Consider the following 27511-nt stretch of genomic DNA (forward strand, 5'->3'; position numbering starts at 1 on the left):
TCGGGACCCCCGCTTTGATGTGCGCTCCGGCGGTGAGCGCACATCAAAGCCGGGACATGTCAGCTGTTTTGAACAGCTGACATGTGCCCGCAATCGCGATCTGCGCGCGCCTATTAACTAGTTAAATGCCGCTGTCAAACGCAGACAGCGGCATTTAACTACCGCATCCGGCCGTGCGGCCGGATATGAGCGCATCGCCGACCCCCGTCACATGATCGGGGGTCGGCGATGCTCCTCCATTGTAACCATAGAGGTCCTTGAGACCTCTATGGTTACTGATTGCCGGTGGCTGTGAGCGCCCCCCTGTGGTCGGCGCTCACAGCACACCTGCAAATCTGCTGTGTAGCAGCGATGTTATGATCACTGCTGCATAGCAGAGCCGATCGGGCTGTGCCTGCTTCTAGCCTCCCATGGAGGCTATAGAAGCATGGCAAAAGTAAAAAAAAAAAGTTTTTAAAAATGTGAAAAAAATAAAAAAAATATAAAAGTTTAAATTACCCCCCTTTCGCCCCAATCAAAATAAATCAATTAAAAAAAAACCCAACCTACACATATTTGGTATCGCCGCGTTCAGAATCGCCCGATCTATCAATAAAAAAAAAGCATTAACCTGATCGCTAAATGGCGTAATGAGAAAAAAATTTGAAACGCCAGATTTACGTTTTTTTGGTCGCCACGACATTGCATTAAAATGCAATAACGGGCGATCAAAAGAACGTATCTGCACCAAAATGCTATCATTAAAAACGCCAGCTCGGCATGCAAAAAATAAGCCCTCACCTGACCCCAGATCACGAAAAATGGAGACGCTACGAGTATCGGAAAATGGCGCAATTTTGTTTTGTTTTTTGCAAAGTTTGGAATTTTTTTTCACCACTTAGGTGAAAAATAACCTAGTCATGTTAGGTGTCTATGAACTCATAGTGACCTGGAGAATCATAATGGCAGGTCAATTTTAGCATTTAGTGAACCTAGCAAAATAGGCAAGCAAAAAACAAGTGTGGGATTGCACTTTTTTTGCAATTTCACTGCACTTGGAATTTTTTTCCCGTTTTCTAGTACACGACATGCTAAAACCAATGATGTCGTTCAAAAGTACAACTCGTCCCGCAAAAAATAAGCCCTCACATGGCCAAATTGACGGAAAAATAAAAAAGTTATGGCTCTGGGAAGGAGGGGAGCGAAAAACGAAAACGGAAAAAGCTCCGGGGGTGAAGGGGTTAAAACACTAAAAAATATCCACAGCAAATAATACAAAAACTCCACATCTAACTAAAGATATGGAAGGTATATCTGCATCTCCAGAGAATCCAACTTGACGGAATAAACCTTTACACAGACCAAGCTGGACAAAACATTGAAAAGCACTGAACTGTAAGGCCCACAGCATGTGGGCTGCAGAAACAAAACCAGAACTTATCTTTGCTGAATTGGGCAGCAGAGCAGGAGGAACCAGACAGAGATGTGAACCCTCCAAGAACAATGGACAACTGGCAAGGACTAATGGATCCTGCACACCTAAATCCCCAGTGAGAAAGCAATAAGCAGGGACACCTGAGCAGAATTACAACCCAGGGACACTGCATTACCACCAACAACCACCGGGGGGAACCCAAGAGCAGAATTCACAACACGGGACCAAGTCTCTCAATGAGCTCGTCCACATAAGACATCGGGTATGCATCAAATCTTTAGACTTCATTCAGCTTGCTGTAGTCGTTGCAGAACCGCCACTCACCATCAGGCTTTGGCAGGAGGAAGACTGGACTCGATCATCCACTTTTCGAGTCCTCTATCTCAGTGCTCCCCAACTCCAGTCCTCAAGGCCCACCAACAGATCATGTTTTCAGGTTTTCCTTTGTTTTGCACAGGTAATGCAATTATCACCTGGGCAATACTAAGGAAATCCTGAAAACATGACCTGTTGGTGGGCCTTGAGGACTGGAGTTGGGGACCCCTGCTCTATCTCCCCGAGATCTTGCATCCTCTTCACCTCATTTGAAATCACCTCCTGACGTGCTTCTGGAATTCTATAGGGCTTGAGGTTCACCCTGACATGCGGTTCTGTCAACATGTCATGCTCTACCACCTGAGTATGCCTTGACAGCTCAGAGAACAGGACATGGTTCTGCTGCAACAGCTCCCGACACCGTTGCCTCTGGGTGGGCGTTAGAGTCTCCGCAACAGTGAGATTGTCCACTGTGGCTTAGGGACTGGCTCCCAGGCAAGGGGCGTCCAGCGATACTCGGTCTCGCCAAAGTTTTAGCAAGTTCACATGATAAGACTTGGTGCGGCTTCCTTCGGCCCAGCTGTGTACCTTGTAATTAACTTCACCCAGTTTTCCACCACCTCATATGGGCCTTTCCACTTAGCTAGGATCTTGCTCTCCACCATACAGATAAGCACTATTATTATTTTATTATTATTACACATTTTTAATAGCGCCATTTATTCCATGGCGCTTTACATGTGAAAGCACTAGCATGGGGTTCCCGGGCTGGAACTGCCTCAGTCTCGCTGTTGGTCATAGACCCTTGCCTGTGCCTGGAGAAGATTCTCCTTCATCATAGTCATCACTTTCACCATTATCTCCTGCAGCTGCGGAACACAGAATAATATTAGGAAGAAGGAAAAAGACGCAAGACGATAATACACAGGAATAATAGAGAGGAAATATTGGAGAACAATACATGTAATATTGAGATGGATCCAATCATTGTTTTATAAAAAAAAATCTACTTATTAAACAAACTGAGCTCTGCTCCATACACCTCATACACACGGCTCCGCTCCGTACATCTTGTACACACACGGCTCCGCTCCGTACACCTCGTACACACACGGCTCCGCTCCGTACACCTCGTACACACACGGCTCCGCTCCGTACACCTCGTACACACACGGCTCCGCTCCGTACACCTCGTACACACACGGCTCCGCTCCGTACACCTCGTACACACGGCTCTGCTCCGTACACCTCGTACACACACGGCTCCGCTCCGTACACCTCGTACACACACGGCTCCGCTCCGTACACCTCGTACACACACGGCTCCGCTCCGTACACCTCGTACACACACGGCTCCGCTTCGTACACCTCGTACACACACGGCTCCGCTCCGTACACCTCGTACACACGGCTCCGCTCCGTACACCTCGTACACACACGGCTCCGCTCCGTACACCTCGTACACACACGGCTCCGCTCCGTACACCTCGTACACACACGGCTCCGCTCCGTACACCTCGTACACACACGGCTCCGCTCCGTACACCTCGTACACACGGCTCCGCTCCGTACACCTCGTACACACACGGCTCCGCTCCGAACACCTTGTACACACGGCTCTGCTCCGTACACCTCGTACACACACGGCTCCGCTCCGTACACCTCGTACACACGGCTCTGCTCCGTACACCTCGTACACACACGGCTCCGCTCCGTACACCTCATACACACACGGCTCTGCTACATCCACACTGTAAACCCCTCCTGACCCCACACATAAACTTCCCCTCATCCAGCACCATGACAACCAGCACAGCAGAGTCCTGCATACACTGAGGCCCCTGATCATGTGACCCCTGACTCCTCCCCTCCTGTGACCTCATCACAGGTCCTGTGCGCACAGAGCAGCCATATATGTGGTGTGCGGCTCTGCAAGTGAAGGTATGTGGAGATTCCCCATTACTGGCGCATTAATATTAGAAATATATTGCTTTGTCTTCCTGGTAACTGCTATTTCTTAATAACATTTAGAACTGAGGAAAGGGCAACTTGAGAACGCTTTGTTATCTTCTTCTATCCTTCTCCTGCTTCGTGGCCTCCACCATTGTCAGAGAGCTCGGCAGCTGCTTAGAACCCATGGCTGCACAAGGTTAGAGGAGGCCGGGTTTTTACAAAGCTGGGAAATTTGCTTATATATATATATACCTAAAATACAAAGGACATGTGTCATCTATAACTTTAGGCCTATTAGACATCATTTAATCTTTAATTTGCTTAACTGTTCACAATAACAGCAAAAAATATCTTTCACAGTTGGATAATTATCAGTTTAGCACTTAGCAGCACATCTGCACTTTTATTATTTCCCTTTTTGCACAGTAATATTGCATACACTAGTCCCATATTTTAATTTTTCTTTTTAAAATATTTTTATTAGGTTTTTGTATTAAAAACCGGGATTAGAGAAATGAGGGAGGGGAAGGGAAGGGTTAACAGTGGACAGAGGAAGGGATCAATAAAATTAGGGAACCCTAATAACAGTCTCTAACAAACAAATACTGATTTGCAATTTGAAGAATGTTGTATGTTTATGTCATACTTAAATGTATACAATTCCGAGGAAAGAGGCACAAAATGGCAATTTTAAACCTTAAATTTGCTGTTCCAGATCTTCCATTTCTTAGAATATTTGTAAACACTGCTATTGTTAGCCGCAAATCTCCATTCCAGAGCGCTATGTTGGTGAATTTTATCCAAAATATCTGAGAATTTGGGTGTTTCGGGTTTTTTCCACCAGAATGCCAATGTATTTTTGACAACTAGGAGGATCTGTATGATGACATATCTAACCGAGGGGTCAAATTGCTCCATGTCAAGGGAAAGAAGCGCCCTTTGAGGGGTGATCACAAAATTTCAGAAAAGGAGTTAATATGGCGCAATACCTGGAACCAGAGATTTTTTATTATCGGACAACCCCAAAATAAGTAACAGAGATTACCCCGTTGTCCGCAGTCTCTCCAACATAAGGGAGAGTGTTCCTGGTTTATATGTGACAATCTGATGGGCGTTAGATACCATCTTGTCCTTATTTTAAAGTAGGACTCATGGAAAGCCATTGATATGTTTGACTGGCATGTGTTTTTTGTAGCGCTGTCCCATTGTTCAGTTCCCAAGTCTGTACCAAGGTCGGACTTCCACCTCTTCATATATACGTTTTTAGCGCTAACGTTGTACTTAATAAAGTACAGTGCCTTCCAAAAGTATTCGGCCCCCTGGAACATTTCGACCTTTTCTCACATACCATGCTTCAAACATAAAGATACCAAATGCAAATTTTTGGTGAAGAATCAACAACAAGTGGAAAACAATTGTGAAGTTGAACGAAATGTATTGGTTATTTTACATTTTTGTGGAAATTCAAAAACTGAAAGTGGGGCGTGCAATATTATTCAGCCCCTTTAACTTAATACTTTGTTGCGCCTCCTTTTGCTGCGATTACAGCTACAAGTCGCTTGGGGTATGTCTCTTATCAGTTTTGTACATCTAGAGACTGAAATTCTTGCTCATTCCTCCTTGGTAAACAGCTCGAGCTCAGTGAGGTTCGATGGAGATCGTTTGTGAACAGCAGTTTTCTGCTCTTTCCACAGATTGTCGATTGGATTGAGGTCTGGATTTTGACTTGGCCATTCTAACACCTGGATATGTTTATTTGTGAACCATTCCATTGTAGATTTTGCTTTATGTTTGGGATCATTGTCTTGTTGGAAGACAAATCTCCGTTCTAGTCTCAGGTCTTTTCCAGACTTTAACAGGTTTTCTTCAAGAATGGTCCTGTATTTGGCTCCATCCATCTTCCCATCAATTTTAACCATCTTCCCTGTCCCTGCTGAAGAAAAGCAGGCCCAAACCATGATGCTGCCACCACCATGTTTGACAGTGGGGATGCTGTGTTCAGGGTGATGAGCTGTGTTGCCTTTATACCAAACATATCATTTGGCATTGTTGCGTAAAAGTTCAATTTTGGTTTCATCTGACCAGAGCACCTTCTTCCACATGTTTGGTGTGTCTCCCAGGTGGCTTGTTGCAAACTTTAAACAACACTTTTTATGGTTATCTTTGAGAAATAGCTTTCTTCTTCCCACACTTCCATAAAGGCCAGATTTGTGCAGTGTACGACTGATTGTTGTCCTATGGACAGACTGTCCCACCTCAGCTGTATATCTCCGCAGTTCATCCAGAGTGATCATGGGCCTCTTGGCTGCATCTCTGATTAGTCTTCTCCTTGTTTGAGATGAAAGTTAGAGGGACGGTCGGGTCTTGGTAGATTTGCAGTGGTATGATACTCCTTCCATTTCAATAAGATCGCTTGCACAGTGCTCCTTGGGAAGTTTTGGAAATCATTTTGTATCTAAATCCGGATTTAAACTTCTCCACAACAGTATCACGGATCTGCCTGTTGTCTTCCTTGGTCTTCATGATGCTCTCTGTGCTTCAAACAGAACCCTGAGACTATCACAGAGCAGGTGCATTTATACAGAGACTTGATTACACACAGGTGGATTACATTTATCATCATTAGGCATTTAGGACAACATTGGATCATTCAGAGATCCACAATGAACTTCTGGAGTGAGTTTGCTGCACTGAAAGTAAAGGGGCCGAATAATATTGCACGCTCCACTTTTTTTTTTTTAAACCAGTTGTTTTTTTATTAAAGAATTCAAAGAATATCAGTAACAAACAGTTACCAGTAGGAAAATACAAATATACACAAACAAATACACAAAATAAAATAGGAACAAAACATAATAAAAATGATACTGAGGGGAAAGGGACAGGGAAAAGGGAAAATGAGCAGCCATACATCTTGTCACAGTTAAGGTATAAGAAATATTGAAACAGAATTCAACAGATACTCGGAAATACACAATAATTCAAAAAATAACAAGTATCAGGGAGGCACTTCAACAGTATTATGAATGGAGGAAATCCACGGGTCCCACCAATTCAAAATCTTTATTTTGTTCTTTAATTCATGTGCTAGCATGAGCTCATAAGAGCAGTGTAGGTTTAGGCGAGATATAGTTTCGGGAAGAGAAGGAAGAGTCGGGGTCTTCCAGTGAGCAGCTATCGTCTGTCGGGCCGCAATGAGAGTGTTTGTTATGATTGGTCTAATGGTGAGAGGATAGGACTCCAGATTCAAACCCAATAAAGCTAGGGAAGGCGTCAGTATCATGGGAAAACCCGTTAGGGAAGAGAGAAGAGAACCAACCTCAGACCAAAACTGATTGACTCCAGGACAGTGCCACCACATGTGGGCTTCTGTACCCAAATCAGAGCAACCCTTCCAGCAAGAGGGGGAGGGAGGTTAACCCCGACCACCAAATTTCGCGATACGAGAAGGAGTTAGATACCAATTGAACATAAGCTTTTTCGATTGCTCCAGATGGTTAATGCAGCGTGTGAAATGAGAAGCATGACCCGAGGCAGTAAGCCAATTTTCTAAAGGAGATGAGAAAGCGAATCTGGATTCCCAACTAAGCATGTAAGAAAGTTTGGATACAACTCGTGAATTAAGAAGAGCCTTATAAATAATAGAAACTCCGCTACGGGCCCGGGAAGGCTGACCAAAGAACGCTTGTAGCGAGAGGCTAATCTCCCTGGGATCGCAGACTGGGAAAGATACTGTGCTAAGAAAGTGACGGAGCCGAAAATAGGAAAAAAGAGAATTAGGAGGAAGGGAAAATTTTGAAGCAAGGTCAGTGTATGGAGAGAGACGACCCTGAACCAGCAAATCAGCAAGAAAGAGTGTAGACGTGAGACCAGCGCCCCATGCCGCAAAAGAAATTTCTCCCATCAGGGTTTCAACAGCTCGAAGGGAAATATGTTTAAAAAGGAAAGGGAGATGAGATATTTTAAATTTTTGCCAGGACGACAGGAGGCTTTGGATGGAACCAAGAGAGATGGGCGGAGGGGAGAAGCGAAGGAGGTTCATTTCTAGTAGAAGTCTGGTCGATCCACGAGGAGCAAAACACATCTCAATCTGTAGCCAAAGCGGAGCACGCTCCACTTTTCAGTTTTTGAATTTCCACAAAAATTTAAAATAACCAATAAATTTCGTTCAACTTCACAACTGTGTTCCACTTGTTGTTGATTCTTCACCAAAAATTTACATTTGGTATCTTCATGTTTGAAGCATGATATGTGGGAAAAGGTTGAAAAGTTCCAGGGGGCTGAATACGTTCGCAAGGCACTGTAACTATATAGGTTACTTCGGCTCCAAATGTTTTTATTATTTAGGTTGCACAGCAGTGAAGAAAGGATTTCAAGATTCAAGGCTTTACCGTCGGGAGTTTTTGTATACTGTCCTTTAGCATAGTAAAAAGGACCAGTTCAGAAGAGGGTAAGTTGTATTTAGATTTTATCTCGCTGAATGTAAGGAATTTAATCCCATTGTGAATATTCCCAATTCTCCTAATGCCAGATTTGTTCCATGATTCGGTCAGAGGGAGGTTAATTATTAAAGCTAATAAGTGTAGAGGAAATTTCATAACTTGTTCAATTTTATTAAAGTCTTTGTTAGGTGAGTAATCGTCTGAAAGGCTATCTGACTCATCTGTAGACGGGTTAACTTTATTCTCTTGGTCACTAAGACCCTTTCTTTTATACGATTTAGAGGTGTCCATTTCCTCTGTAGGTATCACAGATGGCGTCAGTGGTTTGGTGTCTCCTTTAGTGTCACTTTTGAAGTTGTTGTTTTTTTGGGGCCAACCCCTCCTTTTAATGTCTTATTATATGTCGGGATATATGATTGTTTTGGATAGGAAGGTTTTGATTCATCTCCTTTTAGTGGAGACCTAGATTTAATAGGACTTAATAGGTTTGGGAAGTCCTCATATGATTTTGAGAAAGCTCCCAGGGAGGTCTGCCTGTTTTTTTGAGATTTGTTTTTGAACTTCCCTCCAGCTGGCTCCATTTTAAGTCCACTGCCCCCAACAAGCCGTCAACCAGTAATTTTCACGAGAGCTGTATATGATAGTACAGTTCAGAGTATATATGTAGAATGTTTAACCTGCAATATAGCATAATACAAACGAGATTTCAATATACCGGTTTTTTCGGCATATAAGACGCACCGGACCATAAGACGCACCCCAAATTTGGGGTGAAAATTGCAGAAAAAAAGATTTTTTATAAGATGGGGGTCCGTCTTATTGTCCGAATTTACAGTATCTTACCTGTGGGCTGGTGGTGGCAGAGCAGGGTCACAGGAGGCATGGTGTCGGCAGAGGTGGGGTGAGGCGGTATGGCGTGCACCTGAGCAGGGTCCCTTCCTGCTTAGGTGGGCGACGCCACGGCCTGGTGTCCATGGGAGGGTGGCAGCAGTGGTTACCGACAGAGGTGCTGGGATGAGGAGGCACAGTGAGAGGTATGGCGTGAGAGGGGTCCCTTTCCCCGGTGAGGTGATGCAGCAGCCCGGTAATGCAGCAGAGCCGGGTGAATCCTGTTGTTACCGCGGTGGCAGAGGTGTGGAGACGAGGAGGCGCAGTGAGCGGGGTCCCTTTCCCTGGTGAGGTGATGCAGCAGCCCCAGTAATGCAGCAGAGCCGGGTGAATCCTGTTGTTACCGCGGTGGCAGAGGTGTGGAGATGAGGAGGCGCAGTGAGCGGGGTCCCTTTCCCCGGTGAGGTGATGCAGCAGCCCCGGTAATGCAGCAGAGCCGGGTGAATCCTGTTGTTATCGGTGCGCGCGGCCATCTTCCTGAGGCCGCGCGTTCGCAGATGGAGCTCTGCTGCCCGGGGCTTCAGGAAAATGGCCGCCGCGATCCCCATCTGCGCACGCGCGGCATCCCGCGGCCATTTTCCTGAAGCCCCGGGCAGCAGAGACCTCCATCTGCGCACGCGCGGCCTCAGGAAGATGGCCGCGCGCACCGATAACAACAGGATTCACCCGGTTCTGCTGCATTACCGGGCTGCTGCATCACCTCACCGGGGAAAGGGACCCCTCTCACTGCGCCTCCTCATCTCCACACCTCTGCCGCCGCACCTCTGCCGCCGCACCTCTGCCACCGCACCTCTGCCGCCTCGGTCCACGGTAAGCCTGCATTGCGAATATAAGACGCACCCCCCATTTTCCCCCCTTTTTTTGGGGGAAAAAGTGCGTCTTATATGCCAAAAAATACAGTACTTGCAATAGAATTAAAGTTGACAAATAGACAAGTGGGAACACTATGACCATACAGTATTGTGGCAAAGATGGTAGATAGGCAAGTAGGTCGGGTGAGTGATACCATTAAGTAGATAGAAAGGTTGTGATGATGTAGATGGCCGTTTCCCAATAAAGAGATATGTTGTGTGAAGATATACAACCAATCTTCTCATTGATACAGGCTTATATATCTTATTTATAAGGGTCTCAAGTGTAAGAGAGTCGAACTCTGGTGTAGTACAATGCCAGGTAGACTTTACTCCTCAAGCCATGTGGTGCAACAGGATAAGATTTATAAGGAATATGCCTTTAAGTAGACTGCAAGGTTAAGGAAATATAGACAAGGTAGAGTATCTGCTCTGGTTTATTTATAATATATTAGGGCTCGCAGAGTTAGTTATATCTCGGGTCTTTAACCTCGGAGCTCAATACAGTACTGTTGCCTCCGGTATATAGGTTAAATTGCTTCAGTGATTATCTGACTGTCATCCCAAACAGGGTGTTGTGTGAATCTTATAGGAGGAAATGCAGGCCTATTGGTTTTCAGGTTTATCCTCCTTGTTAGCACTGAGAAGCACCGAGTCCCTCTTTATTCTGTTATGCTTGGGGCCTTCCCTACTCCGTCCCTCGGTTAGTCCTGCTGGGAGGATTCCCTTGTACTTTAGGGTCTGCCGCTGCCGGATTCTTTGCACCGCTCCTTGATGGGTTGCGGTGGGCAACATTGGATAAGTCACTGACCACAGGGCTCCTCGCAAGAGGCTCACCGGCAGACTCTGCAGTCTCTTCTGTGTCGTGCTGCAGCTAGAAGCGAGGAGCGCTGAGAGCTGCTCTCATGTCTGAGCCTGGGTCTGTTACAAGATGGCGCCTGGACTCGGCCGGATCTACTTTCTGCACCTCGCGGTAAGCACAGCCCAGTGCGTTGCAGGCCTGCCGCGGTTATCGAGTGAGATGCCTGTTGTGCCTCACCTTAAGAGGTTGCTGTGGGTTCCTTGATGCTGGGGAAGTCCGTCTTGTGTGTCCTCTGTGTGGGTAACGCTGGAACTATGGCGCAGAAGTGCTCCACAAAGATTAAATGATGAAAGAGAGGATCCCTCCACCTCTCCTGCACCGCTGTTGTCCTCGGATTTTAAAACGCTGTGTCTTCTTTGTCCAAAAACCCCGATTTTGGTATCAAATTGGTCCAGGCACGATGAGAAACTGTTCTGGATCAGGAAGGTTCAGTTAGATAATATTCTTGTAGGCTTTGTGAGTCACTTTTAAGATGTCATGGTGGGAGCTCAGACCTTCTGCCTCCTACATAGCCAGAGCTCAAGCCACCCCACCATATCTTCATTTTTCTTAAGTGTTTATCCACACTGTAACACTTTACAGCTCACAGCTAATATTCACACACATTAATAGATTGCTCATAGAGGAAACACTTTCTTCACCACTCCCCCCTCTTTATGTATAATGTGTCCTTTTCATGTTTATCTCCATACATATTAGGCCCAGCACCCATTATCCATTCCCTTGCCATTCTATTTACTGACGGCACATTATTAGTGATGACTAAAATGCTCGGGTGCTCGTTGTTCGGGTTGAGTAAATTGGACTACTCGGATACTCGACCGGAGCAACAAGCCCAATGTAAGTCTATAGGAGGCCCAAGTATTTTTACCGCTATTCCCCCCCAGGGGTCCTTTTAAGGTCTAAAAACATCTGAACATGATGGAAACATTGCTCAGATGACACAGGAACATCATGGGGATCGCCCCTGGAAGAATTCCTGACTCCTTCTTCACAGCTTTAAACAATTATTTCTGAGATTCATGCCATTTTTACTTGTGCCACAAAAAACACACTAAAACGAAACCAAAATGGATTTTGCTGGGAAATATATCAAGGTACATCCTTTGCAGGTTAATGACTTGCCTGTAAGGCCAAATAATGAACCCCAGACCGAAAATTTCCTCCCCCACTTGGGCTTAGTTCAGACGCAGCATTTTTGAAGCGTTTTTCAACTTTAACTTTGCTTTCAACCACTACAAAAACATTCACTAGAAAATGCCATTGTTACGTAACAACCCTAGCTGGCCATGTGGTGTGTGACACCTAAGCAGACCCATCTTGTTTCATTTATGAAGGAGAGACTCTTGGGCTGTGTGCACACATTTAGGAATTTTCGCATTTTTTCGCTATAAAAATGCGATAAAACCTTGAAAAAAACGCTACATTAAGCATCCTATTATTAGAATTCATTCCGCATTTTTTGTGCACATGCTGCGTTTTTTTCTGCTGTGGAGTCACATTCCAGAAAAAAATGCAGCATGTTCATTCCTTGTGCAGAATCGTGGGGATTCCGCACACATAGGAATGCATTGATCCGCTTACTTTCCACATGTGGCTATGCCCACCATGTGGGAAGTAAGCGGATCATGTGCAGTTGGTACCCAGGGTGGAGGACAGGAGACTCTCCTCCAGGCCCTGGGTACCATATAATTGTTAAAAAAAATAATTAAAATAAAAAATGGTGATATTCTCACCTTCCAGCATCCCCCGGCATGCTTCCCGCTCCTCGCGATGCTCCGGTCCCAGTAATGCATTGCGAAAATGACCTGTGATGACGTATGGTCTCGCGAGACCGCTACGTCATCTGGGGTCATGCCGCATGCTGCATAGGCAGCATCAATAGTAAAAAGTTGGTCACACTTGTCAAACACTATGTTTGACAAGTGTGACCAGCCTGTCAATCAGTTTTCCAAGCAATGCTACAGATCGCTTGGAAAACGCTAGCATTCTGCAAGCTAATTACGCTTGCAAAACGCTAGTGTTTAGCAGGAAAACGCATGCCAATTCCGCATGCAATATACCCGCGGCAGGAGTTGCAGAATTGCTGCGGAAATTTCCGCGGCATATCTGCAAAGTGCGCACTTAGCCTTAAAGTCACAGAGCCTGTTTTTACTGGTACATCAGGTGGCGTTAATCTTCTTAAAGGGCCATTATTAAACAGTGGGTCTCCTAAACTGTTAGAGCCTACGCTGTGAGTGGATGGGCTGCCAAGAATTACAATGCACCACAATACCCGTCATAAGATGTCCAGGAGGGCCTCCTGAAAAAATGTTGCATTGAATTCAAGGCCTGCCCTGCTATCAATTTATATCCACCACAATATGCCTTTGAACCCACATACTGGATGGGCCCATGCAAACTCACTTCACAATATTCATTTTGCTCTCCCATACTCCCCTTTTTTTAACACATTGGCAGCAAGGCCAGCCCTGCTGCATAGTCATATGCATTCCATTACGCCTTGGAACCAGGGGTGGATTAAGGGTAGCCAGGGCCCTGGGCTGTTTAGACACTGTGGGCCCCCCGGTCATGTGACCGGGTCATGTGATGTTTTCTAAAAATCACCATCTCTACATGTCTGACAGCCATTCCATTCCAGGGTCAGTTCAATTCCAACCAAAGTACACCTCATTCTACTTAATGTGATTCGGATTAGGTGATCAGCTGAATCAAGTCTTATTTAACGAGGGAAAGTATAAAAAACACTGTTGTGGTCTTCACAATCCTCTTGCAATAGGACAAGCTGGATGACCAAACAAGTGCTAGAAATAGTCCAAAAATAATTTGAATTAAAAAATAATTTTTAACCATGTCAAAAGAGGTGAAAAGAAAACTCTTGAGTGAGGAAAAGAATGGGTCAATTCTGGCTTTACTAGTAGACAGAATGTAGTCCCTTACAACAAGGTCAAGCAGCAGACATTGGGGACAACAGAGCTACAGACCGGCAGAGGGTGAAAGCGACTCTCCACTGATCGGGATGACCGTCATCTTATTCGAATGTCACTCAGCAACCCCAGGATGACATCAAGTGACCTACAAAAGGAATGGCAAATGGCAGTTGGGGTGAAGTGTACGGCAAGAACAGTTCATAGCAGACTCCTAGAGGCAGGCCTCAAGTCATGTAAAGCTAGAAAATAGCCTTTCATCAATCAGAAGCAAAGGAGAACCGGGCTGAAGTTTGCCAAAGACCCTAAGGATTGGACCATAGAGGACTGGAGTAAGGTAATCTTCTCTGATGCGTCTCATTTTTAGCTTTGCCCAACACCTGGTCGTATAATGGTTAGACGGAGACCTGGAGAGGCGTACAAGCCACAGCGTCTTGCACCCACTGTGACATTTGGTGGAGGATCGGTAATGATCTGGGGATGCTTCAGCAAGGCTGGAATTGGGCAGGTTAATCTTTGCGAAGGAAGTATGAATCAAGCCGCATACAAGGTTATCCTTGAAAACCACTTGCTTCCTTCTGCTCAGGAAATGCTCCCTTACTCTGGGATCTGGTTTTTCCAGCAGGACAATGCCCCATGCCATACAGCTAGGTCAATCAATGTGTGGATGAAGGAGCACCACATCAAGACTCTGTCATGGCCAGCCTAATCTCCAGACCTGAGCCCCATTGAAAACCTCTGAAATGTAATCAAGAGGAAGATGGATACTCACAAGCTATCAAACAAAGAAGATCTGCTTAAATTTTTGTTCCGGGAGTGGTATAAGGTCACCCAAAAGCAGTGGGAAAGACTGGTGGAAAGCATTCCAAGATGCATGAAAACTGTGATTAAAAATCATGGTTATTCCACCAAATATTCATTTCTGAACTCTTCCTGAGTTAAAATATTAGTATTGTTGTTTCTACTTGAATAAGAATTTTATTTTCTTTGCATTATATGAGGTCTGAAAGCACTGTTTCTTTTTTTATTATTTTGCCAATTTCTCATTTGCTGAAAATAAGTACAATATTTTTAGCTTGAAATTTCAGAGACATGTTGTCAGTACTTTATAAAATAAAACAGTGTACATTTTACTCAAAAAACATACCTATAAAGAGAAAAATCAGAGAAACTGAAAATTTTGCAGTGGTCTCTTAATTTTTGCCAGAGCTGCATATATAAAATTTAAAACCTAGCTGCGTCTTATGGTCCAGTGTGTCTTATAATCCAAAAAATATGTTAATTTCTGACCATGGTGTTTTTGAAAACAAAAAATCTTTTATAAAAGCCTCAAACATGTGTGTGAATCAGACATGAGATCTGAAGTGATAGAAGATTACAGTGCGGGGAAGACTGGAAACCTTCATATAGACGGCTTGTGGTGATGGAGTCAGTGATGGACTCTGGACAAATATGTTTCTAGAGCCGTAGTAGAAGATGATGTCATCGTCATCATGAAGTCGTTATTTCTCCTGTCACGTGTAATAAATATATTTCCTGCAGTATTGTTAATGCCGATTCCAGCGTCTGTAAGTGAGACGAGAATTAGCGTTATGGAAGATGAGTCAATGAGAGACGTATTCAGCTGCCGACTCCGAGGAACAAACTATTGGTTGTCTGTGGCCTAAACTTTATAGGTTTTATTAGTAGATGTCAGAGAAAAAACAATGTTGTAAAATAACAAAAATATACTATATTTTTCGGACTATAAGATACACCGGACCATAAGACGCACCCCAAATTTACAGAAGGAAAATAGGGAAATAAAAATGTGTCAAATTGTGGTCCGTCATACAGTCTTAATTCAGCTTACCGTGGGAAATCAGTAGCGCTGGTGGAGGGTGGTCACAGAGGGTGTTCGGTGGTTTGGCAGTGATATGACTCCTATCGCAGACTGATGCGGTAGGTTCTGTGGTTCTTGTGGTGCGGTGGCTCCTCCAACATTTTCTGAAAGCCCGGAGCACCAGCACATCCCTTGCTGTGAAGCAGTGGCCTCTGGGATATCCCATCCCAGGCTGATGCAGCAGGTTCATCGATGCTAAGGGTTGCAGGGGCTACGCTGTCATTTTGTGAAAGCCCTCGAGCCCCGCACACCCCCACTGCTGCGATGCGGTGGCCTTCGGTAAAATGGCCTCTGGGAAAATGCCGCTGCAAATTGAGATCTCGGCTCCAAGATCTCATCTCCCGAGATCTCAATGTGTGCATGTGCCAACCCAGTGGACATTTTACCAGGGGCTACCGCATGGCAGCAGTGTGGATGTGCAGTGCTCAGGGCTTTCCAAAAATGTTGGTGGAGCCCCACACCACTGCACGCTGCCGAATACTGCCGCACCAGCCTAGGAAGGGAGTGGGATCTCCCTGCAGTGTCGGACCGCCGTAAAATCATCCGACTCCTACTGCCATCACACTAATTGTAAGTATATTTCGACTAGAAGACGCACCCCCATTTTCCACCAAAAATTTTTTGGGTAAAAAGTGCATTCTGTAGTTCGAAAAATACGGTAATTGCTGCTTGGGACGCTACCAGACTCTGTATCTTCTGTTCTTTCCCAGCGAACTTGTGATTCCTACAGCAAATTAATTGCCGAAGCAGTGGGTAACATAGCCAGAGATTGGTTGCATGGAGGAGATGTCTTACTCAGTAACTCAGCTTATGTTCCAGTCCATACAAGACAAGAGAATACAACATCTACAGGTTCTGTCTTCTGAAATGTTTCCCTTGTTATCTCCTGTAATTTTATTATTACACATAATTCTTTGTAATGATTCATCGTCTCATCGTCTTCCTATTCAGGTCCCTACAATATCCGATCCTTTCAGTAGACATCTTCTATATTAAGATAATTTTTCTTAACTACCCATCAAGAATGGATATGAAGAGGGACAAGATGGCGGAGAGGATATTACACCTCACCCTAGAGATCCTCTTCCGTCTTACTGGAGAGGTGAGAGATTTTGATAACGTCACATTACATAATTCTTATTTATGGCAATAAAACTGTTGGACAGAACTCAAGAGGTGAGGAATCTGGAAATGTCTGTAGTGACATTTATTAATGTGTCTCTCCTTAATCAGGATTACACAGTAGTGAAAAAAAATTCTAATGAGCGCTGTCAGACCCCTGTGTCTGAGGGATGGGAAAGACCCCTGAGCCCAATCACAAAGCCTCCACCTCACCCACTGATACATGAGGAAATCAATGAACAAAAGATCCTAGAACTCACCTACAAGATGATTGAACTGCTGACTGGAGAGGTGACACTGCTGGGAATGCTGGGACATTATACAGTAACGCTATGAAGGGATCGGAGTGATGACGGTATCATTGTATGTGTCAGATTCCTATAAGGTGCCAGGATGTCGCCGTCTATTTCTCCATGGAGGAGTGGGAGTATTTAGAATTACACAATAATCTGTATGAGGACGTCATGATGGAGGTTCCCCAGCCCCTCACATCACCAGGTAATAGGATTAAATACACACAGCCTATAATTATCTGTATTATCTGTATGTAAGGAATGAATTCAGTCCCTATGTGTGTTTCCTCCAGATCTATCCAGTAAGAGGACAACACCCGAGAGATGTCCCCGTCCTCTTCTTCCACAGGACTGTAAACAAGAAGATCCCAGTGTCTCTCAGAATCATCAGGTAGATGGAGAGAAGGTGTCATGAGATCTCTCCTATGATGTGTAGACAGTGGGGAAGGTCTTGTGCTCAGTCTTGTTTTATCCACCAGTATTACATGTTTCATACTGGTGTCATGAGAACGGTGGAGATGGCAGGATTAGAGCTGATCATAGATGTGACTTTCTCCATCTGTCTGTGACTTTTACAATATTTATTTCAGGGTGAAGATCTGACCCATATTAATACTACAGAGACATATATGAGGGGTGATGAGCTGTGTAAAGAGGAGACTCCTACATATGAATACCCAGGTGAGTAGTAATCATTAACTACAGAGAAGTCACAGATTCTTCTCAGTCGCCGGCTGTGGCTGCTTTATCAATGGTGTAGTCCGGACGTAGCACAATCATGTGATCCGCATTTTGCCGGTAGAGCATAACATTCTCCTCCATCCGAAAATGTTTAAATGGCTTTGTGAAATTGTGAAAACCCTTTTGTATAGCGCTTACAACCTGCAAGTGTAAGGCGGCCAGGGTGGTAGTCGTGGCAACGAGCTGTAGTGTTTCCACACCCTGGCGCCCCACAGATGAAATTCAGAGTCCTTTCTGTTGTGTGTGTGTGTGTGTGTGTGTGTGCGTGTGATGTGTGCAGCAGAGTACTCATTTCAGTTCCCTCGGTTTCTTTCACTCCAGCTTCAGGATTCCAGGTTTCATAAAACACTGCAGCGTCACAGTCCTTTTCAAACAGTTCAACTTTACTGATAACATGGGCACCCATCACTTTTGCAGCACATTTCACACAAACCATCATATCTTGCACTTTCCCTTCCTTCTGGGCAGACTCCATTTCCTCTATAACCTCTCCTTCTCTCCTGGCAATCCATGCCATTTCTGTGGACAATCCATGTGCCTTCTGTACTTCCTGCATCATCAGCTCCCTGTCAGCCCCTTGTCTGATTCCATCTTGCAAATGTGCCGGGAATTCCATCTTACTGACTCCCGCCCCAGTCGTAGACCCCAGAACTGCCCTGAGGATGATCCTATTGAGCTGATGCCCGACTGTACTATTCTCCAGCCCCTTATTGCCATCCGCAGTTTTACCCCCATGACCTGTAGCTGTTTCATACACTGCATGCACCCTGCCCTTGGCAAGGCTGCCCGGGTGTCTGTCTCTAATCAGGAAGTATCCTGATTATACTTCCCTGCTCCTTGCTGTACCTCCCCTTTAGTTAACCCCTGTGCTGCCTACCTCCTTCTCTATTCTATGATATCATCTATCACTACTGTGCCCCCCTCTATTCTAGCCCCTATTCTTGCCCCAATCCTATAAACAGCACCCATTGAGATCATTCACATTATGGTATATAAACATTATATCACATTGCAATATATGAACAGTAATACACAGTGAGGTGCCACATGTGAACGTGCGAACAGAGTCCAGGAGAGAGAAGGCACACGAGGGTCCCTGCCATCTTCTTACACAGGATCCACCTACCCCTAGGGATTATAGCACGCTGACCGTTACCTGCCCAGGTCTGTAGACTTCAAAGCCAAATAACAACGTACGTAGAATGTGCTGACAAGATATTATGATGGGCCTGTAAGAGAAAGCGGAGGGTAATGATGCTGTTGGCTTCCTAGAACCCTGATATCTTATCGGATGAATCTACCTTCTCTCCCTTCTGTGCTGCTGAATGTTCTCATATGGTCCCTACAAGACCAGGTCCAGTCTTTCTGGACAAACTTCGCTTTTATGATCTACAGCATTAAATGTGCAGTGAGGCCAAGTGTGAATTTCTGTACAATAACAGCAGAGTTTCCCTTTCTCCTGACTTTTCAATTTGTATTAAAAACTAACTAATTTCAAGGAGGATTGTGATAAACTACATAAAAAACATTACACCTGTGCCATGATATAGCTCTAAGCTGTGCGTGGGTGATGGCTGTAATATACATTTATTCACGCCTGCAGGAGATGTGTTGGCTCGAGCCCTGATTTCATAGATTCACCCCACGTCATAAATTCCATTATTTTTTCCATCCTAAGGAATTCAGATTACTGCACAATCTCTCCTGAATTGGGGGCACTAATACTTTCTCTACTCTTCTGGTCAGGACTCAGTAGCTCCAATGGTCCACCATAAACGAGTGCAACTCCAGTTCAGTGTTGGAGTTCTCCCCTCGTACATACTTTTTTTTGGGGAGATGTAACATATTTTTAGTTCTATGTTTTTGTTTTTTTTTACATGTTCATTCTGGTTGATAGTTTGATTGTGGTAGGATCAGCCTGCCTCAGTTAGGTGAGTTTGTAAGTTTGGAACTCCCTGGTATTTTTTTGCTTTAAAGTCTCCATTACCTCTTCCAAATGTGCGAGATCTAATTTGAAGATGCTGCAGCTCTGCAGTATTATAAAAAGTTCTCTTTAAATGTCTAATATTTTTTCTTGAAACTCATCTGAAAGAAAATATTGGCCCTTACGATAGTTTAGATTGCCAAGAGCCACCGAGCCCCATACTCTAATTACTCCAGAGAGTTGATACCACTACTCATATTTTACTGATGAACACTGTTGAGTTTGAACATTTTGATAGATGTGTTATTGTCCATAGTCACAGTTTTTGACTACAGTAGTTACTGCCCAAAATATTCCAATTTTTCACATCTGACATGTCGCTTTTTGTGGTGACAACTGTGAAAACAAATGGATCTCACAAATTATTTTCAACATCTCTTGAATCAAACAATACCCTGTATACGGTTGTACACTACTGTCTGGGCACATGGCAGGGTTAAGAAGGGAAGGATCGCCATTTAGCTATTTGAATGCATATCTTGTTGGAATAGATTCCAGACACAATGTATTGGTTCCCTGGCAGCTCAAAATATGGCTACCACAATCAGGCTTGGCACTATCTACTCAGCTTTGCAGATCCCAAGGATTGCCTTGCTTAACATTCTTTACATGGATCTGTTCTTACACAGAGATCCCTAGGCTTGGGCCATGGTGTTACCTGCTGTTCTGTGGAGTGAGGTGAGATGACGAATAGTCAAGTATTTGGGTCAGATCCACGAGGACAGAGAAAATACAAAATCATAAGAAGCTAGATTAAGGGGTCTCGGCAGCTTAGCACAGAGGGCTAAACCAGAGGAGAACAAGGCTGTATCTGGCATCTTCCTGCAATTAGCTTTGAGCTTTAGTAGGGTGGGGTGCTTTCCAATTGGTGAAAGCAGGAAGCAGATTACTCCAGATGGACAGCACACACACCCATAATGCCTGACTGGATGGCACTACAGTTCACAGCAACCCTAATCTAAATGGCTGAACAGAGCCTGCACCATCCAGAGCTTCTGGTTCCGATATCTCTTCCATCCCCAGTGCTGCCTGCAGAATGAATGAGGCCATGCCTGGTGACAGAAGTAGAGGTGGCAGATGCGGATCCCAGGCGAGATGTTACACACCATTTTCACAAGCCTTATTATGACAAAATGCAGAAAACCAGAGCAGTTTAAAACCTCATAAAGTAACTCCATTTTGGAAATGATAATGAGTCGCTCCCAGGGTAGTGGGGTACTCTGTACCAGGTCCGGTCTCGAGGGGGAATGTCACGGTGGCTGCAACCCGGTCCATGGCCCTGGGCCTCAACGTTAAAGGGGAACAGTCTATTAAGGGAAAAGTGTTTAAAGTCTGTCGTGACGCCACCTGTGCAGTTCGGTCAATAGTGGGACCGATGCTGCATTAAAGGAGTCCTCTGGGGGATCTTGTGGCAGCACTGATGTTACACTTCCCACGGGTGAAGCAGGGTCCTAAGATGTAAGGTGTGAATGGTATGTGCCAGTGATTAAAGATAGGACACAAGATGAATTGAAGATGAATTCCCTGCTGCCTGAAGGTTCCTACTGTGTACTCCAGTTTCCCCCAGTCCTGGGACAGGTACCTGCACGACGGGCAGCTCGAGCCGTTTTACAGGGACTTTATCATGCCCCGGGCTCCTTAGGTGCTGCTGCGTCTCAGACAAGGTGTGGGCCAATTACATACAGTTCCTTGCCCTCCGGTTCTGCTCTGTGTCCTAGAGTTCCACAAAAACCCGGGCTCCCGGTACCTGGTTCCTGCGCTTCGGCTTTGAGGGTGCCCGGTCACAGTTCCCCTCTGAGCCCTGTTCCTCTCCTTTGCTCCTTTCCTCTCCAGGTACTCCACATCCAACCCTCCAGGTTCTTTCTCCTTTCCCAGAGGCTGCAGCTCCCTCGTGGCTGTCAGACCTCTCTCCTGCTCTGCGGCTCTCCTAGACGTCCTTCCACTTCAGTGTTCCTCTCCAACTAACGTAACTCCTCCTTCAGGTCAGGATACATGTAGCTGGGGGACGCTCCCCTGAATCCGGGTCTTGAGCTCCCCCTTCTGGCCTGGATTCAGAATGTGTTGCATGTGGATGCCTTATCTGGTGAAGAGAACTCCCTTGCCTCTGATCATGACATTACCTTCCCCGAAGGAAAAGCAACATCACTGTGGCAACCGGTTACCTGGGATGCTACATTAACCTTCAGTGAATTAATCTATAGTAGTGACTATTTTGACTCCATCCACTTTCCAAAAATTAGCACGCAGTGGATGTTGGAGAGTGAAAACTGAATATACCATTTTATTTCTCACCACATAGTGCCCAGATTGTGCTCCAAGAGACACACACCATAAATTAAGTGGGTTCTTTCCACTATAATAATGACAACTACATGGGTCCTAATTTTGATTTGGGCACACTGAAAGGCTTAGAAGCGACGGGAAGATTTGACTTTGTGAAAGTGGATATAGATGGATTGGTTTATAAAAGTCCTACTGCTATTTGAACATTTCCATTGAAGAAGAACTCGCCACCTCTCGTGGCAGCCTGTTCCACTCATTGATCACCCTCACTGTCAAAAGGTTTTTTTCTAATATCCAATCTATGTCTCCTCCACTTCAGTTTCATCCCATTGCTTCTAGTCTTTCCTTGTGCAAATGAAAATAAATCAATAAAGCTATTTTTACATACCGTATATACTCGAGTATAAGCCGACCCGAGTATAAGCCGAGTCACCTAATTTTACCTAAAAAAAACCTGGGAAACTTATTGACTCGAGTATAAGCCGGGTATGCATTGTCCCCTCATCCCTATCCTTGTATGCGTGACTCCTTATCCCTATCCTTATATGCAAGGCGCCTCATCCCCATCCTTGTATGCATGGCTCCTTATCCCTATCCTGGTATGATTGGCCCCTATCCCTATACTTGTATGCACGGCCCCATTCCTATCCTAGTATGCACGGCCCCATTCTAATCCTTATATGCACGGCCCCATCCCTATCCTTGTATGCACGGCCCCATCCCTATCCTTGTATGCACGGCCCCATTCTAATCCTTATATGCACGGCCCCATCCCTATCCTTGTATGCACGGCCCCATCCCTATCCTTGTATGCACGGCCCCATCCCTATCTTTGTATGCAGGGCTCCATCCCTATCCTTGTTTGCAGGGCTCCATCCCTATCCTTGTATGCACGGCCCCATCCCTATCCTTGTATGCACGGCCCCATCCCTATCTTTGTATGCAGGGCTCCATCCCTATCCTTGTATGCAGGGCTCCATCCCTATCTTTGTATGCAGGGCTCCATCCCTATCCTTGTTTGCAGGGCTCCATCTCTATCCTTGTATGCACGGCCCCATCCCTATCCTTGTATGCACGGCCCCATCCCTATCTTTGTATGCAGGGCTCCATCCCTATCCTTGTATGCAGGGCTCCATCCCTATCCTTGTATGCACGGCTCCATCCCTATCCTTGTATGCTCGGCTCCATCCCTATCCTAGAATGCACGGCCCCATCCCTATCCTTGTATGCATGGCCCCATCCCTATCCTTGTATGCACGGCTCCATTCCTATCCTTGTATGCACGGCTCCATCCCTATCCTTGAATGCATGGCTCCATTCCTATCCTTGTATGCAGGGCTCCATCCCTATCCTTGTATGCAGGGCTCCATCCTTATCCTTGTACGCACGGCCCCATCCCTATCCTTGTATGCACGGCCCCATCCCTATCTTTGTATGCATGGCCCCATCCCTATCCTTGTATGCAGGGCTCCATCCCTATCCTTGTATGCACGGCTCCATTCCTATCCTTGTATGCACGGCTCCATCCCTATCCTAGAATGCATGGCCCCATCCCTATCCTTGAATGCACGGCTCCATCCCTATCCTAGTATGCATGGCCCCATCCCTATCCTTGTATGCACGGCTCCATCCCTATCCTTGTATGCACGGCTCCATCCCTATCCTTGTATGCATGGCCCCATCCCTATTCTTGTATGATTAGCCCCCATCAAAAAACATAAAACAAGTAAACCATTACACTTACGCACTTAAGCATTGCATGGCCGGAACGTCATGCGCTGCTCACAAGCAGAGCACAGCTTCCGGAATACTCACCGCTCCCAATGCCGGAACTATGTGTGTGGGGCAGTGAGTATTAATTAGCACACAGCGTCAACCGCCAGGCGGTCATGTGTGCCGCTACTTCAGAGAAATTAATATTCAGAATGAATATTCATCTCTGTTAAGTAACAGCACACGTGACCTCCCGGCAGCTAAAGGACCAGCTGCTGCAGCTGACACTGCACGAGCTATTACAGAGAAATGAATATTCATTTCTTTTTTAGCAGCGGGCACCGGAGTTAGCTGCAGCAGCCGGGTCCTACCTCTGTGACCCGCTGCTCCGCCGCTGCCTGTCCCCCTCCATGTTCTGGACACCTCTCTCGAGTATAAGTTGAGGGGGGTGATTTCAGCACAAAAAAATTTGCTGAAAACCTCTACTTATACTCGAGTATATACATCAACTTACCATTTTTACAGACAGTTTTAGGAGAAATGTTCAAAAATATAAAGTTCAAGGATATTTTATTGAAAAATAATTGGTTTTATTCTTGACAGATGACTGTACCTGGAGATCAGAGGGACAGCTGACATCTTCAATTTTAAAATCAGATGATCTTGAGATCTCACAGGATACAATTGAAGTGAATGCCATTACTACAGATATACTATCATCCCTTCACAGCAAAGATCTGTCATCTGCTTCAGTACCGGCTACTAAGGAAAATCAAAGACCCAAAAGAGGCATTAAAAAACAAACTGCTCATAAAGCAAGGAAGTCCTTTTCATGTTCAGAATGTGGGAAATGTTTTAATTGGAAACATCATCTTGATCGACACCAAAGAATCCACACAGGAGAAAAGCCTTTTTCCTGTTCAGAATGTGGGAAATGCTTTATCCAGAAAGTGAATCTTGATAGCCACCTGAGAAATCACACAGGGGATAAGCCTTTTTCATGTTCAGAATGTGGGAAATGTTTTAAAAAGAAAGAGAATCTTGATAACCACCATAGAACTCACACAGGGGAGAAGCCTTTTTCATGTTTAGAATGTGGAAAATGTTTTGTGACGAAATCACAACTTATCAAACATCAGAGATGCCACACAGGGGAGAAGCCTTTTTTCTGTTCAGAATGTGGAATATGTTTTGTGACAAAATCACATCTTGTTAGACACCAGAGACGCCACACAGGGGAGAAGCCTTTTTTCTGTTCAGAATGTGGAAAATGTTTTGTGAGGAAATCAGATCTTGTTAGACACCAGAGACTCCACACAGGGGAGAAGCCTTTTTCATGTTCAGAATGTGGAAAATATTTTGTAGAGAAATATCTCCTTGTTAAACACCAGAGAACCCACACATGGCAGAAGCCTTTTTCCTGTTCAGAATGTGGAAAATATTTTAACCAGAAATCAGATTTGGTTAAGCACCAGAGAATCCACACAGGGGAGAAGCCTTTTTCCTGTTCAGAATGTGGAAAATGTTTTGTGATGAAATCACATCTTGTTAGACACCAGAGAACCCACACAGGGCAGAAGCCTTTTTCCTGTTCAGAATGTGGAAAATGTTTTAACGAGAAATCAGATTTGGTTAAGCACCAGAGAATTCACAAAGGGGAGAAGCCTTTTTCATGTTCAAAATGTGGGAAATGTTTTACCTTGAAATCGCATCTTGATAAACACCTGAGAATCCACACAGGGGAGAAGCCTTTTTCCTGTTCAGAATGTGGAAAATGTTTTGTGACGAAATCAGATCTTGTTAGACACCAGAGACTCCACACAGGGGAGAAGCCTTTTTCCTGTTCAGAATGTGGAAAATGTTTTGTGACGAAATCAGATCTCGTTAGACACCAGAGACTCCACACAGGGGAGAAGCCTTTTTCATGTTCAGAATGTGGAAAATGTTTTGTGATGAAATCAGATCTTGTTAGACACCTGAGAACCCACACAGGAGAGAAGCCTTTTTCATGTTCAAAATGTGGGAAATGTTTTTTCCAGAAATCAAATCTTCATAAACACCAGAGAACCCACACAGGGCAGAAGCCTTTTCCTGTTCATAATGTGGAAAACGTTTTGTGACAAAATCAGATCTTGTTAGACACCAGAGACTCCACAAAGGGGAGAAGCCTTTTTCATGTTCAGAATGTGGAAAATATTTTGTAGCCCTGCTCTATGTAGCAGAAGCAATCAGACAAGTGCGGCTTCTAGTCTCCCATGAGACTATTGAAGCAAGTAGATAGTTAAAAACAAAAATGTTTTTAAAAATATTAAAAAATTAAAAAATATAAGAGTTCATATCCCCCCCCCCCCCCCAAAAAAAAAAAAAAAATGTACACATATTTGGAATCACTCCATTCAGAATTGCCTGCTCTATCAATATATAAAAATAATTTATCAGTAAATGGCGTAGCGAGAAAAAAAATTAAAACGCCAGAATTATTTTTTTTGGGTCGCTGCAACATTGCAATAAAATGCAAAAATGCAATCAAAAGATCGTATCTACACCAAAATGGTAACAATAGAAACGTCAGACCGGTGCGCAAGCAATAAGCTCTCATCCAGGTCCCGAAAAATGGAGACACTATGGGTCTCGGAAAATGGCAACTTTTTTTTTTTTTTTTTACAAACTTTGGAAGTTTTTTTCACCACTTAAATAAAAAGGTTTAGTGTCTGTGAGCTTGTAATGACCTGGAGAATCATAATGTCAGGTCAGTTTTAGCATTTAGTGAACACTGTAAAAAAAAATAAAAAAAACTGTTGTGGAATTGCACTTTTCTTGCAATTTCACTGCATTTGGATTTTTTTTCCCCATTTTCCCTTACATGGTATGGTAAAATAAATGGTGCCATTCAAAAGTATAACTTGTCCTGCAAAAACCAAGCCCTCACATGGCCATATTGACGGAAAAATAAAAAAGCTATGGCTGTGTGAAGAAGGGGAGCAAAAAATGGAAACTCAAAAATGGAAATAACCCTAATTCTTAAGGGGTTAAATAAATAAATAAAAAATCATGGGGAATAAGAAGGGGTTGTCCTAGTAGTGGACTTCCCTTTTAAAGGGCCACTGTCACCCCTCTCCAGCCGTTATAAGCTAAAAGAGCCACCTTGTGCAGCGGTAATGCTGCATTCTAACAAGGTGGCTCTTTTAGTTTTTGGTTCAAGTATTCCCAAAATAAAGCGTTTTGAAACTCATGTTAGCGTTCCTGTGCCTCAACCCCGCACTCCAACGCGCGTTTCACACGTCGCTTCTTCAGGGAGTGTCTGCAAGCCTGGCTGGGACATCAGACGGCCAGAGCTTACTGCGCCTGCGCAGTACAGTAGTACATAGCGCAGGCGCCGGTTTTGAAGCATAAACAGCGCTGAGGGGGGCGGCGCCGAAAGCCCCACCAGATTGGAGTGACGGCAGAGTAGCGGTTCAAGCTGGGGAGTGAGGACCCGCTTCCCTGGCTAACGACAGGTATTTTGGCTAAGTTTCAAAACGCTTTATTTTGGGAATACTTGAACCAAAAACTAAAAGAGCCACCTTGTTAGCATGCAGCATTACTGCTGCACAAGGTGGCTCTTTTAGTTTATAACGGCTGGAGGGGGGTGACAGTGGCCCTTTAAACATCTAAAATCCCACACAGATAGCAGTCATTATTAGCGATGAGCGAGCACTAAAATACTTGAGTGCTCGATATTTGAGTCAGCAGGTCGCATGCTCAGCAGACTTTTCCAGGAAGACTGAGGGGGCAGAAAATTGCTGAAATGGGTGAAAACTGTGCTAAATTGGAATGAGAACAGCATGGGGAAGATGGCTGG

General features: G+C 44.8%; 1 protein-coding gene across 3 annotated transcripts; it reads left to right on the plus strand.

The window, feature by feature from the left end:
* Nucleotides 1–3624: 3624 nt before the first annotated feature.
* LOC143766687 (uncharacterized) lies at nt 3625–26021 on the plus strand. 3 transcript variants are annotated; one of them, XM_077254542.1, is made up of 9 exons: nt 3717–3878; nt 8030–8132; nt 16245–16386; nt 16486–16636; nt 16768–16947; nt 17031–17154; nt 17243–17340; nt 17540–17630; nt 24274–26021. In XM_077254542.1, exons 4-9 carry the CDS (start codon nt 16559–16561, stop codon nt 25788–25790), a joined length of 2088 nt encoding a protein of 695 aa, XP_077110657.1. In that variant the 5' UTR covers nt 3717–3878; nt 8030–8132; nt 16245–16386; nt 16486–16558; the 3' UTR covers nt 25791–26021. The 3 variants fall into 3 exon arrangements, with proteins under 3 accessions (XP_077110658.1, XP_077110657.1, XP_077110659.1); XM_077254543.1 differs by lacking the exons at nt 3717–3878; nt 8030–8132 and adding an exon at nt 3625–3670; XM_077254544.1 differs by lacking the exons at nt 8030–8132; nt 16245–16386.
* The last annotated feature ends 1490 nt before the right edge of the window (nt 26022–27511 follow it).

This window comes from Ranitomeya variabilis, chromosome 4 (genome assembly GCF_051348905.1).
Source record: "Ranitomeya variabilis isolate aRanVar5 chromosome 4, aRanVar5.hap1, whole genome shotgun sequence".
Taxonomy (NCBI): Eukaryota; Metazoa; Chordata; class Amphibia; order Anura; family Dendrobatidae; genus Ranitomeya; species Ranitomeya variabilis.